This window comes from Kogia breviceps, chromosome 1, assembly GCF_026419965.1.
Source record: "Kogia breviceps isolate mKogBre1 chromosome 1, mKogBre1 haplotype 1, whole genome shotgun sequence".
Lineage (NCBI taxonomy): Eukaryota > Metazoa > Chordata > Mammalia > Artiodactyla > Physeteridae > Kogia > Kogia breviceps.
Window position 1 is genome coordinate 1,627,118 of NC_081310.1, and position 12,559 is coordinate 1,639,676.

The 12,559-nt window shown below is 45.3% G+C and overlaps 1 protein-coding gene across 3 annotated transcripts in view; it reads right to left on the bottom strand.

The window, feature by feature from the left end:
* Positions 1 to 1,970: 1,970 nt before the first annotated feature.
* CAMSAP2 (calmodulin regulated spectrin associated protein family member 2) overlaps positions 1,971 to 12,559 on the bottom strand; it is a 96,786-nt gene continuing 86,197 nt past the window's right edge. For 2 of the 3 annotated variants that reach the window (XM_067027410.1, XM_067027407.1), the window contains 6 exons: positions 10,968 to 11,104; positions 10,333 to 10,553; positions 8,312 to 8,384; positions 7,448 to 7,563; positions 5,782 to 5,900; positions 1,971 to 5,145 (listed from right to left, as the gene is read on the bottom strand). In XM_067027410.1, coding sequence (XP_066883511.1) covers positions 4,840 to 5,145; positions 5,782 to 5,900; positions 7,448 to 7,563; positions 8,312 to 8,384; positions 10,333 to 10,553; positions 10,968 to 11,104 — 972 coding nt within the window. In that variant the 3' untranslated portion in view covers positions 1,971 to 4,839. The remainder of the gene's footprint in view (positions 5,146 to 5,781; positions 5,901 to 7,447; positions 7,564 to 8,311; positions 8,385 to 10,332; positions 10,554 to 10,967; positions 11,105 to 12,559) is intronic. The other variant, XM_067027408.1, reaches the window with a different exon arrangement.

Here is a 12,559-nt window from a genome sequence, read left to right on the forward strand (position 1 = left end):
GGAGGGACGCTCCCGTGGCGACCCGCGCATCCGACGGCTCTTTCCTCGATACGCGTGGTCCACCCGTCGGCGGCCCCCGTTTATCGCCAGTTCGCCCGCAACCTCTCCGTCTCCCACCCTTGTGAACCCAGGTGCTCAAGGCCACGGGAACACAGCAGCCTGGTTTTCGCTGCTGCTGCTGTGTGCGTGTCGCCTAGGGAACTGGGCGCCTGCGGGAAGCCCGCCGCAACCCCGACGGCTGTTTCTCACCGCCGGTCAATGCGTGACCGCCTCTCGCAACCGTCCCACTCCACCTACGGCAGCGGCAGCGGGAAATGCTGCCCCGGGCGGCCCGGGCGGGGAGGGGATCTGAAACCCGCGGGCTGCCTCGCCGGCTGGGAGGCCGCCACTTCTTAGCTTTGTGTCCCCGACAGAGTCGCCAACGTTCCAAGGCCTCCTCACCCTCGTCTGTAAAATGGAGATGTCGATGCTCGCGTCTCCACAGAGGGCAAATCAGAGAACCTTTTGCGTCCTCGGGCGATGTGAAAGGGGGCGGCTTCTGTTTGCTCGGGGCTGAGGGCCACGTTTCCTTTCTCACATCGACGTGCGCAGCCCGGAGGACGAACCGCGGCAGCCGAGAGTCACTGTCAACGACGCACGCGCCATCCTGCGTGTCTGCCGCCTGCGACGCTTTGCACCCCAGCAGAGGCTCCAACCGCCTCAAGTCACGGACTGGGGCGAAGCGGAATAAAATACATCAGGCGCTGAGGTTCCACAGTGGCTTTGCTTAATATGGTAAAACAAAACAAAACAAAACAACAAAAAACCCTTAGTCCTTAGTGGGCCTTAGTGGGCCTTACAGTATTTTTTTGTTAACTCAATTGCCTTTACCCTCTTCAGTGAAAAGTAAAAAAATCCTTTCTTTCTTTCTTTCCGACATAAACAGGCGCTCACTCTCGTCGGAGCACGTGGAAGGGAACCCGGAGGTGCAGAGGGCGGGCCACCGAGACGAGGCTCTAGAGCGCCGCTGGGAAGAGCAGCTGACGTGCGCCCCCGAACGGCACAAACTCTCTGAAAAGCAACACTGCCGTTTTAAGGAGAGGCAGGTCGACTTTTTAAGCACCCGTAACCTCTGAGGGAGGGCGGAATTCCAGACTCACGCCCGACTCCTGGGTCCGGGCCTCAGCGCCGTGTTCCCTTTGCTGTTCTCTCTCCGTGTGGACAGGTGACGAAACAAAGGCGCCTGTTCCTATCCGCCAGGCTACCTGCCTCCGCCCTAAGGACGGACTCCCGGCGAGCCGGGCCAGGGGCTCGCGGCCGGGCACCACGGTTCGCGCGCGCGTCTCTGGCGTCACCCGAGTCTCATGGTTAAATACTTTCCGGTGTTGCAAACGAAGCGCAACTCTGTGCTGAGGCCTGAAGGTCGTGTCAAAAGGCCCAGAGGCGGAGAACACGCTCGGGGCTCGGCAACTGCACACGTTTCTTCGGTGTGCAATTATGCAGGAAGGATTTCTGTTGTTGGTCCACAGCGGTGAGATTTTTCTTTTCTTTGTTTTAACTGCTCTGCTCTGCTCTGAATGAGGAGGGAGAATCAGCGAAATCAAAGTGAAACGTAGAGAATAATGGCCGAGACCTGGCCTCCCGCCGCTGCCATGCGAGACCGCGGGGTAGGGGGTGAGGGGGTCGCCTCGGCAGCCGTTCAGTTCCCAAGGTACGGAGGGCGAGTTCTGACACAATTTGATCACTAACTCACCGGAAGAAAGTGAAGCAACGTGGACGACGTTAGTGTCGGATGGGCACACGCATTTACACACCACCACCCAGACGGTCTGAGCCGAGCACAGAAGGGCAACAGACTTTCAGCCTCGCCTAAGTCACGGTTCAAACAATATCTACTATTAGTTACCCCTTATGGATACCTAAACCGTTCAATTTAAACAGAGGCTAAGAGATAGGAAAAACTATATGATGGGTTTGCCCAAGTTCAAGTATTACCAAAAAACCCACACTTTATTCAGGAAACAGAAAAGCTCACTTGGTGCCATGCTTTTATTCAAATGAAAGGGGAGAAACTACACTGTACCAGGAAGTAGCAAATATGACCGTATTTTACAGCACAGCGTCGTAAAAAAACCTGTAAGCAACGCTCCAGAGCGGACAGTAAGCACGCCAGACACTGTACACCGCCCCAAGTGTCCATGAAACCACAATTAAAAAGAGGAATTTGGCTTAAAAACAGCCAAATGAAAACTAACAGTCATTCTAAAACAAAATTGAAAAGCCGAGAGGAATGAAAAGCTTTCCAAAGCTGTGTCACATGGCAGAATTTGACAGGCCACACTGGTAACCATTACAAGTTTGTTTGGCAAACTTAATTGAATAATTATCCTAATAATGTGACCCTCCCATGATGAGAAGCACCAATGTGTTTCAATAAGGTTGACGAGGGTCTCCAGACTTTATGAAAGAGCACAATTTTCATCTGTGTAATTTTAAAAAATCTGCAGACTTAAATACATCCATATTCTTTCTGCACGAAGAAAGTGAAACATCATCGTACTGAGAGCAAGGAGCTTGTGTGGCGATACTCACAGTCTACCTTCAGGCGCTGTGGGCACCACTGGACACCCACAAATTCGAGAACAGGGCGGCCCGTCTGGCTTGACAGAGTTAGTTCCTCCACTGTCCGGCAGCCAATTTAAAAACGTTTAGTGGCCAAGCAATATCACCAAGAAGATTGCTTTGATAAAGGAAATTTAATTGATTGAAAAGAACAAATTTAGTAATGTAGAACGCTTATTAATTTCCTTTTGACTCTCTATTATTTACCACATTTTGATTAGATTCACTTACTTTTTTTTTCTTTTTTCTTTTTTTTTTTTGCGGTACGCGGGCCTCTCACTGCTGTGGCCTCTCCCGTTGAGGAGCGCAGGCTCCGGACGCGCAGGCCCAGCGGCCACGGCTCACGGGCCCGGCCGCTCCGCGGCACGTGGGGTCTTCCCGGACCGGGGCACGAACCCGCGTCCCCTGCATCGGCAGGCGGACTCTCAACCACTGCGCCACCAGGGAAGCCCTACTTTTTTTTTTTTTTTAAAACTAGTCAATCTAAACATGTATTTGACAATCATTTCCTTCTCATTGTGATAGAAATGGTTGTCTGAAAGGTAAAAGGTGCAGTCCCCCAGTTTAAATCTCCATATATTATATACACAATATGTATACACTTAAAATATAAGAGTTACATATATCCTGGTCTCTTACATGCAAACAGTAGATCACAAATAGTTCTGAGCTACACATATATCTTGCACAGGTACTGGAAAAAAATCTGTGAAATTTTTTTTTTTACAGTTTTAACAAATATACATAAATATAAGAACATAAATTACAGTAAAATATTGACAGCATTTGAGAAAATGTTGATAACCCAGATGCACTGATGCCTAAAGGCCTTATAATAATAGAAAAGTACAGTTCAGGGACATCTCATTCCTACTCTTTTTAAAAAATAAGTAAATACATCATATGAGATATTAGTTATTTCTCTAAACAACTCAATTAGAGAAATGTATATATTTTAGTCTCTACTTCCCGTGAAAGAAAACAGACTACACGTCTCATATATACTACAATACTGTCTCTCCCTCTAAGTTTACACAGCTGTCACAACACTGAAACATAACAGGGTCACAGAATCATTCAAGTCTTTTCCTGAGAATGAAGTTTTTCCCCAACTAACCCTCTGGTTATACACTGTTAAAGGAACCAAGACCACATAGAGAAGATTTCAAGTGTGTACTTAATCTAAGCTGAACCACTTGAAAAGGATAAAGAAGAAGAAAAACTCAACATAAGCAAAAGAATGTGAAGCTATCTTAAAATTAAAATGTAGCCCTTTGTACATGTTTAAAAATTCTAAATATAATTTTTTATATCAGTTATAAATATAATGTAAAGACCTCTTGAGAACTCATGGCGGGAAGTCTTACATCCTCAGACTCCGAGACTGTTCTCCAAGTGTCCTTCACTTCCGCCGGCTTATAAAGTGACATACTTTAAAAGAGATAGAAAGCCTTTTTGTTAAAAGAACAAAATCCAAATTATTCTGAGTTGGGCAGAGGTGGTGTAAAAACAGCACTGATTTAATCAGCAACTTCTTACAACATCTTCTTGGTTAAGCTCATGTGGTTTAAGTGAACCTATAGCAGCTCTTCACAACTTCTCTTATTTAATAGAGAAACATTAATACTTGAGTGAATAATAAATATGGAATTGTAAATACTTAGCAGAATAACTCTCGCAAATGCTCTAACACCATTAAAACATGAGGGTTACCATACAACTCAACACTAGTGTTTCTCTCAGCATCCTTAAGAAAGACGCAAGTTAACCTCTGAAGGCCTATTTCCTACTTGCATGATCTCCACGTGAAACAAAATACAAAGGTGTCTTGGAACAAACCCCCGGGAGAGAAAAAAACAGCAAAATAAACCATCTGAAGACAGGCACGTACATTAAAGAGTTTTTTTTTAAAAAAGCAACGAACAAAACACACAATTCGTAATCTTAGCCGTATCTCAACTAGTGTCCACGAGAACTCAGTGCTTCGCTGTATCGAATACCAAGCAGGCGCAGCTCCGCCTGTGAGCCGGACACAGCGCGCCACCGCCTGGCCTCTCACCCGGGTGAGTCTCCCGCGCTCCAAACACCGCGGTCTACATTCCAGTTGTCGTGACAACAGAGCTGGATGTCCGGTTTCAGTTAATAAGAGTTTGTTGGCAATTAGAAAGGTTTTCTACAGGCAGGAAAGATGAGGTGCAAATCTAGCATGAATGTTCTGAAGCAGGTAGTTCCCGGTCCCTACGCTTTAGCGGGTAAAAGTTTCTTGGGCGTCACTGGTCTCTTGGTCTGCCATAAATGGCTGTGAATGGTAATGGCGTCAACACTGGCAGATAAGGTTTTAGCGGGAATGTGGCTGAACTGCTTCCTGTCAGAATTATATTTGTAAAGGCCCTCGATCATCTTTTTAGCGATAGATCTGGGGCCTATCCCAGTCAGCTTGCTAATCGCTTCGGTCTCTGGGCAGTAAGTGTACAAGGACCTGAACTGGCAGCCTGCATCCCGGAACAAGATTAGGAAGTTGTTGGCGTCTGACTTCTCCATTTCCTTTAGGATAAGAAACAAAAATAAAAGCCCTTACACATTTTGCTGAATGTAATTTATATAACTGTGTTACATTTCTTGGCCAGTTTCATGACATGTAATTTAAAATATAAATTCTCAGTAGCCAAAATGAGACATGCGATACACGTCCAGCACGCGGGGATGGAGATGTGCGCAGAGACCTTACCGCCGAGGTCCTGCTGGCCGTGCCGGAATTGTAATCCTGGAGGGACTTAAAGGGCTGCAGGATCTGCTAACGCCCGGTGTCTCAGTCAAACTGTCTCTACCACTAACCATCAGGCACTGGTGATCTCCTTCACAACAGAGCTTCATTTTTAGAAAGGCAGACCGTGTTGTCTACATTTATGAAACGCGAATGAGTGACTCTGGGCAAGAAAATAATTTATAATTTTACATTATCATCTTAAGTCTATGCCTCGCCTTTAATAAAATCTGCGGTCTTGCAGAATCCCGTTGGAAAGTAAACTCAGTCTAACAGTGAGAACACAGCTACAGATCTGTCACATGCTGTTGAAATTCTAGGAGCCCCTGAAGAGTACTTCCTCCTGAATTGAAAGAGAAGAGACTCCGACGGTTTTACAATGTTGCCAAATCTAATTCTCACGCAAACACGCTTACCTCCAGTATTTTTTTCTTCTGACCTTCATTTACTTTTCCAGCCAAACAGCAATGAGCTAGAGCATTTTGTATTATGTGCTTATTGGACTTTGCACTGGGTTCTTTGAAGAGCTTTGGTCCTATGGCAGAATTTAATAACAGTAATAAAACAAAAACAGCATTCCTAAGTCAGAAATACGATTGTGTTTAATCGATGGGACCGTCCCTACACTGATTAAACCCTGTACTAGAAAACCACACGCTGTGCCCGAGGGCCTCTGGCTGCTCTGTGGCGGTCCGAGCACTGCTGCATCCGCAGGGACACCCCTGGGGGCCTCCGCTGGCCTCCCGAGGCGGCTCTCAGGCCTCGCCGGGACCCTCACACTGCCCGTTTCACCCCTTTCTCGGGTTTGGTAAGGTTACTGGTGAGCTTAACGCACAATGGGACCGCGAGTAATTTTAGCTTTTAAGAGACAAGAAAAAGCTTCATCCTTTTCTTCTTCCACACCTCTGGGGTCTTTGCGTAGCATGTGTTTCCCACAACGGTGTGTGTGACGCACAGAAGCCCCTTTTGCCGCTTTGCCGGGACACCCGCGCTCGCGAAGGGCGGTGCGTTGGCGGGCCCCCTCGCCCTCACACTAACTCAGCTCTGCCCCCAAAGGCCCTCGGTAGGGTGCCGGGCTGAGACACTGGTTCTTTGGGAAGGAAAAAACTTGAGCCCTGAGTTTCACCTACTTCTAGAGTAAACTACTCCTACCATGGCTGACTCAGGGCCGGCAATTGTTCTGCAGCCGCATAATTCCTGGGATTTTAACAGTCCGCCCGTGAGCTGGCCTGAGCCGGTCAGGTGCACGCCACAGCCTGCAGCTCTGGGCTCTCAGCGGTGCCGCCGCCCGGCCGTCAAGCTGGCCTTAGAGGCTGACACGCTGCTGAAGGAGGCTGTCTTAGAAGCCACAGGACAGGGAGGAAAAGCTCACACGGAGTCAGCGAGCTCTGCCCCTCGGGCCTTGGGGGCCACTCCCAGGGCTGCACGGTCGCAGGCGGTCGCAGGCGGGACGCAGGCGGTCTCCGCGGCCTCTGCCCTCCCCCCGGTTCTTCTCCTGTCCTCCCACCTACCTCTCCCCCGCGCTCACACTTCCTCTCCTGCTTCTTTTCTTTAGTTCTCACCTACTTTCCATTCTATGAGCTTTTCCTTCAATAACGCCTCTGCAAACAGAGGCTGGAGGAGGGCCTGACTAGACCCAATGCATTCCCATGTCTTTTAGAGCCTCTCAACGCTTTTTCAAGACGCACCGCTCCAGAGACATGAAATCCCAGTGTTAGAGGAGGGCCTCGGTGGACTCTAGCTGTTCCCAGTACTCAGGACCGATGCACCGCTGAGGGACCCTCTCTAAAACTTCTTCAAACCCAAACTACAACACAGAAATGGCCTGCATTTTTAAGGGAGAAGTAGAGGAATGAGGTGTAAGTGGTACTACTACTTTTTAGAAACTTACCTTAATTCTTCTGGGACAAACCGTATCACTGAAACCAACTTACCTGAAGGTGGCCCCACCTGCGTTCACTGTTTCGGATCAGTCTTCCGCGTTTAGACCGAGAGGCAAGTCAGTGAACCTTTCTTAGCACAGCCTGCAGCTAGTCTCAGCCCCGTGTTAAACTGCTTCCCTAAAAACGCACAGGCACTGACCTGTGTACTCTGTTCCAGAAGCCACAGAAGAAGTGGTCGAAGCGTTCTCCCAGTCCTTTTCGCCATTTCTACTGCCACAACGGCTTGGAGATAAGAAGCCTTCTACAGACTCTGATCTAAATAAGAAATAACATTTTAATGCCTCAGATAGAGAAAAACATTCGGGGCTCAGAAGGGTGTATGTGGGCACCAACCAGACTCAACCTAGAGGCTTTAAAACAAGAAGAGGGTGATAACTTCGTCTCATTCACAGCTGTACATCCAAGTCCAGAGAACTCAGCAGGCTCGCCGCAAGTGTCTGCTGGACGGCAGGACGAATGGCTCGCCCTCGTGACGGTCGGCAATTAAGGCAGTAGGGTGGTGACGCAGAGCTCAGAGCTCCGAGCCGAGGACTGTCACTAGAAACGCTCTTTCCTTTATATGGGCATTACTGTATCAAACACTGAAATACTGATTTTTAGCTTCTAAGGTACATATATCCTAGAGAAAGAAAGAGACAGCGTACAAAAGAGATCTTTCCTAAGTCGCGAGCAACTTACTTTGGAATTATTCTAATGGGGAAGAAAACTAGAGGCCGGCACTACACAGATGAGGTACTTTCTGTTTTTACCATGATTGTATCACAACCGTAGTGGCAATGACTGATGTTCAATTACGGTCAATGTCTTATTGGTGTCATAATTCTAAAATTCTAAAAGATAAAAAACTGAAAGATGAATAATAGACCTCTTTACATATAAATTTCTTTTAACAGAAACCCAAACTGTCCTAGTGAGCAACACTTATAAACATTTGTGACTGTGGTTCATTCGCTGGGAAATATAAAATAACGTTTGCTACGAAAACGCTTACGCTGCAACTTACCTCGGGGTCCTCCTGCCTGAATGCACACTCTCGCTGTCGCCTGTGTTCAGTGACGCCAAAGAAAGGCTAGAGACTGAAAAGACACGATAAATTCATGATCCTGAATAAAAACAAGATTGGAAATTCAAAAGGAACAACTAGAAAAGAGTCTGCTCATTAGGCAACACCAGCATATGAAAATGGAGCTCAGGTAGTTTCTTTTCCTTTTTAGATGCATAATATGTTTGCATGCATATACGCACAATTTATTCAAAATTAGCAAGGAACTACTTTTGAGAAATAATGAAATAAGTGAGGAATTAAGAGGTACAAACTTCCAGTTAGAAGATAAATAAGTCACAGGGGTGAAATGTACAGGGTGGGGAACATAGTCAATAACTGTGTAGTATCTTTGTACAGTGACAGGTGGTAACCAGACTAACCCTGGTGATCATTTTGAAACGCATGGAAACATCAAATGAGTCACTATGTTGTGTAACAGGAACTAACACAGTGTTGTAGATCAAGACACTTCAACAAACAAACCAACTCACAGAAAAAGAGATCAGATTTGTGGTTACCAGAGGTGGCGGGAGGGAGAGGGAACTGAAAGAACGTGGTGGAAAGGTACAACTTCCAGTTATAAGACAAATAGTCCTGGGGATGTGATGTACAGCAAGATGATTACAGTTTATAATTTATCTAACACTGCTGTGTGATACATGACACGAAAACCGCTAAGAGTAAATCCTAGGAGTTCTCATCACAAGGAACAAATATGTTATTCTTTTCCTTTAATGTTGTATCTATACGAGATGAGACGATGGATGTTCAGTAAATTTACTGTGGTCGTCATTTCACGATGTATGTACGTCAGATCATTATACTGTACATCTTAAACTTATACAGTGCTGTATGCCAATTATATCTCAATAAAACTGGAAGAAAAAAAAGATAATAACAAAATTAATCGCTGTTAGGATTTATTCCAGAAACAACGTGGTAATACGGGATATAATACAGTGATTATAAGAAAAAAGTTAACAATAAGAAAAATTAACAAGAAGAATAAAATATATTTAGGAATATCTAATTACCAGGTAGAAAATTAATTTATTAACTTCAGCCAATACTGGGTATCAAAAATTTTCACTGACTAGAAAACACAGAGTTCTCTTTGTTTTTTGAATTGAAGTATAGTTAATTTACAATGTTGTATTAGTTTCTGGTGTATAGCAAAGTGACTCAGTTATATTATATATATATATTTACACATTCTTTTTCAGACTCTTTTCCATTATAAGTCCATTATAAGATACTGAATATAGTTCCCTGTGCTGTACAGTAGGTCCTTTTTGGTTCTCTATTTTATATATAGTAGTGTGTACCTGTTAATCCCAAACTCCTAATTTATCTCACCCACCCCGCCCCTTTTCCCCTTTGGTAACCATAAGTTTGTTTTCTATGTCTGTGAGCATTAGAGGTCTCTTTAAACAGTCAATGTTATGTTATCTTCCTTCAGTTTTAGAGTTACTCTAGGAATTCTCTAAAATTTTCCATGGCATTTAGTTTTAATAAACATTAAAAAAATAAGAGTATGCATGTTGAATTTAGAAAAAAAATATTATCTCAACTCCAGAAATTATAAATTTGGATTTTTGACCATTTATATCTTAAAGGAGGGACTCATGAACTCCCGATCTTATATTCCTGGTTATACTGACATGTTCTGTACACATTCCAGGCACACAACGCTTATCCTTAAATTTACCAGTACAGAAAGGGCAGTTAATGATCCAGGGAGCTGACGTCTGAGGGCGAGCTCCCCGCCAGGTTAGTGTTTAAGCTGGATGTTCAGCCCCTGCGTTTGCTCTGTTGGCCATATGCATGCATACATAATACACTCAAGTCACCGGAAGCATCCTCTGCTCGTTCTGGTTCTGCACACAGGGAGTGTGCAGTTCAACCCCAAGCACCCCCAGCCAGCATGACTGCCCGGGCTGCTGTGGCTATGAACAGACTCCTCACAATGCACGTGTTACCTGGAGGACCTTTTATGGGTGTTTTGGGGGATTCAATGTGGTCTCTGTGGATAGACTTCGGCCGCTGCTTTTTCTGCTTTGCTCCCTGAGGCCGAGGCTTGATGACCGTGTCCATGTCTTCCATGAGCTTCAGCTGCTTGCGCCTCAGGTACTCCTGCCGGATGAACTCCCGGCGGGCTCGCTCATCTTCCTTCTTCTGACGTTCTTCCTCTGTTTTACGCCTAGAAAACAAGCGGGTACATTTCTTTGTGCCTAACACTGTCAGGTGTGCGCTTACGTGAGAAGGAAGAATGATTCAGCCCCTGGGAAAATGGTTCATTTAAAATGTACTTGAGATAATTTAGGTCACTTAAATATACCATTAATAAGTAACTACTTAAAAAATGTGTGTGTGTGTGTGTGTGTGTGTGTGTGTGTAAAACCCAGGGAAATTACTTTCAATTCATGTTTCTGGAGAACTTTAAGACGCCTCAAACTCAGGATAAAAATATACAATCAAGTAACACTCTGGGAAAATAACTTCTAAAAAGCACCCCAAATCAGCGTTGTCTCTATATTCTGCAAAGGTCCCTAAACACCGTTAACAAGAGTCAGGGGGACACTACCTCCCACGGACCCCACGCAACGGCCCCCACCTGGTCTCCTCTTTCTTGTGCTCCATCTCAGCTTCCAGCTGTTGCTTCCGCAGCTGGGTCTCTTTCTCCCTTCTTAATCGTTTCTCCAACAAAGCTGCCCGTTTCATTGCCATATCATTTTCTGCTTTTTGATCATCCTAAGAGTGAATGTCATTGAGAAAGAGGAAACATCTGAGGCACCAATATCCTCATGTTCAATGCTTGTGGCCACATGGAGGGGTCACTCTTAATAACTGAAAATCCAAACTGTCTAGTGAAGCTCACTCCAACTGCACCATAGATGGACATGTTCCAAAATTATGAGGGAAGAAATGAATTAAAGTGGTAATACTTTTATCAAGAAACAAAGGACACAAACTTCTTTGATTACATGTTTTCAAAACTTAGGAAGTTAAGCAAAGAACAACATAAAAAGGGAACAAAAAAGACAAAGATTTTGGGGGCCCTGATAAATAACTGATAGAGTGGAGAGTTTCCCCACAATTTTTAAAACTGCGGTAAAATTGTATTTAAATACATGCTTAATATAGAAAACTCAAGTAAAAGCGTCAAAAAAAATTAGCTACCCGAAGTTGTATCACATAAATGAAGCTACTGCTGCATGATTTTTTTTAAAAAAAGTTGAGGTCCTGACAGTTTGCTTGCTGCGTTCTGAACTATACCACAGGTTTTTCCTTTGAAGAGAAGACGGGCATACTTATACTCCTAACCCCAGAGCTAGTTCATGACCTGTAGGTGTCCTGAGCCTGCCCCAGCTTCTACCTGAATGCTCAGGGAGCTCAGAAGTCAGGAAAGTAACCAGCTGTAGAAGTGGTTCCCTGTCGTAATGATGCCTTGCTTATTAATTCAACAGGTGTTTCCTGCGTGTCTAATACATTCACAACATAGTGTCAGACATTACAGATACTAAAATATGAAAAAGATAGGGCACCTTAGGTTAAGGAGCTTCTAGATCCCACGGGGAAGAGGTACAAACAAGGTGCTTTGCACAGAAACCCAGAGAGAGATGAACTCTGAATGGAGAAAGTCAGAAGATACCATTCAAACAGTCAGTCCAAACATTCACACGTCTGTGTCAAACAAACTACACACACTGCAATCTGCCAGGCACTTTACTATGCTCTGGGGATAAGGAGACGCAGTATCTCTAGGAGTTCACAGTCTAACGGAAATCGTAACAGAGGCAAATCACAAGGTAGTTGGAAATTCTGGGCCAGCAGCATTACTGTGAGGATGTTTAGGATACAAGAGACACAGAGGAGAACATATTCACATCGACCCAAGGAATCATGAAAGGCTGCAGCAAGCAGATGAGGCCTGAAGTTAGTCTTACAAAACATCCCAAACAGAGTTATGGGGGGAGAGGGTGGACCAGCAGGCTGGGATCAGTCTGTGAAAGGCCCCTGAATACATGCTGAGGGGTTTAAGTTTATCCAACAGGCAACTCTAAGAGACTCCATCGAGTTACGCTACCAAGTGGCAGTGTGACGAATGGGACCATGACAGAGGCAGGGAGCCCCGTGAATGAGCTACGACCACGGCCCGAGGGGGGAGTACTGGGCAGTGAAAACTGAGGTGAGGAAACGAGGGTA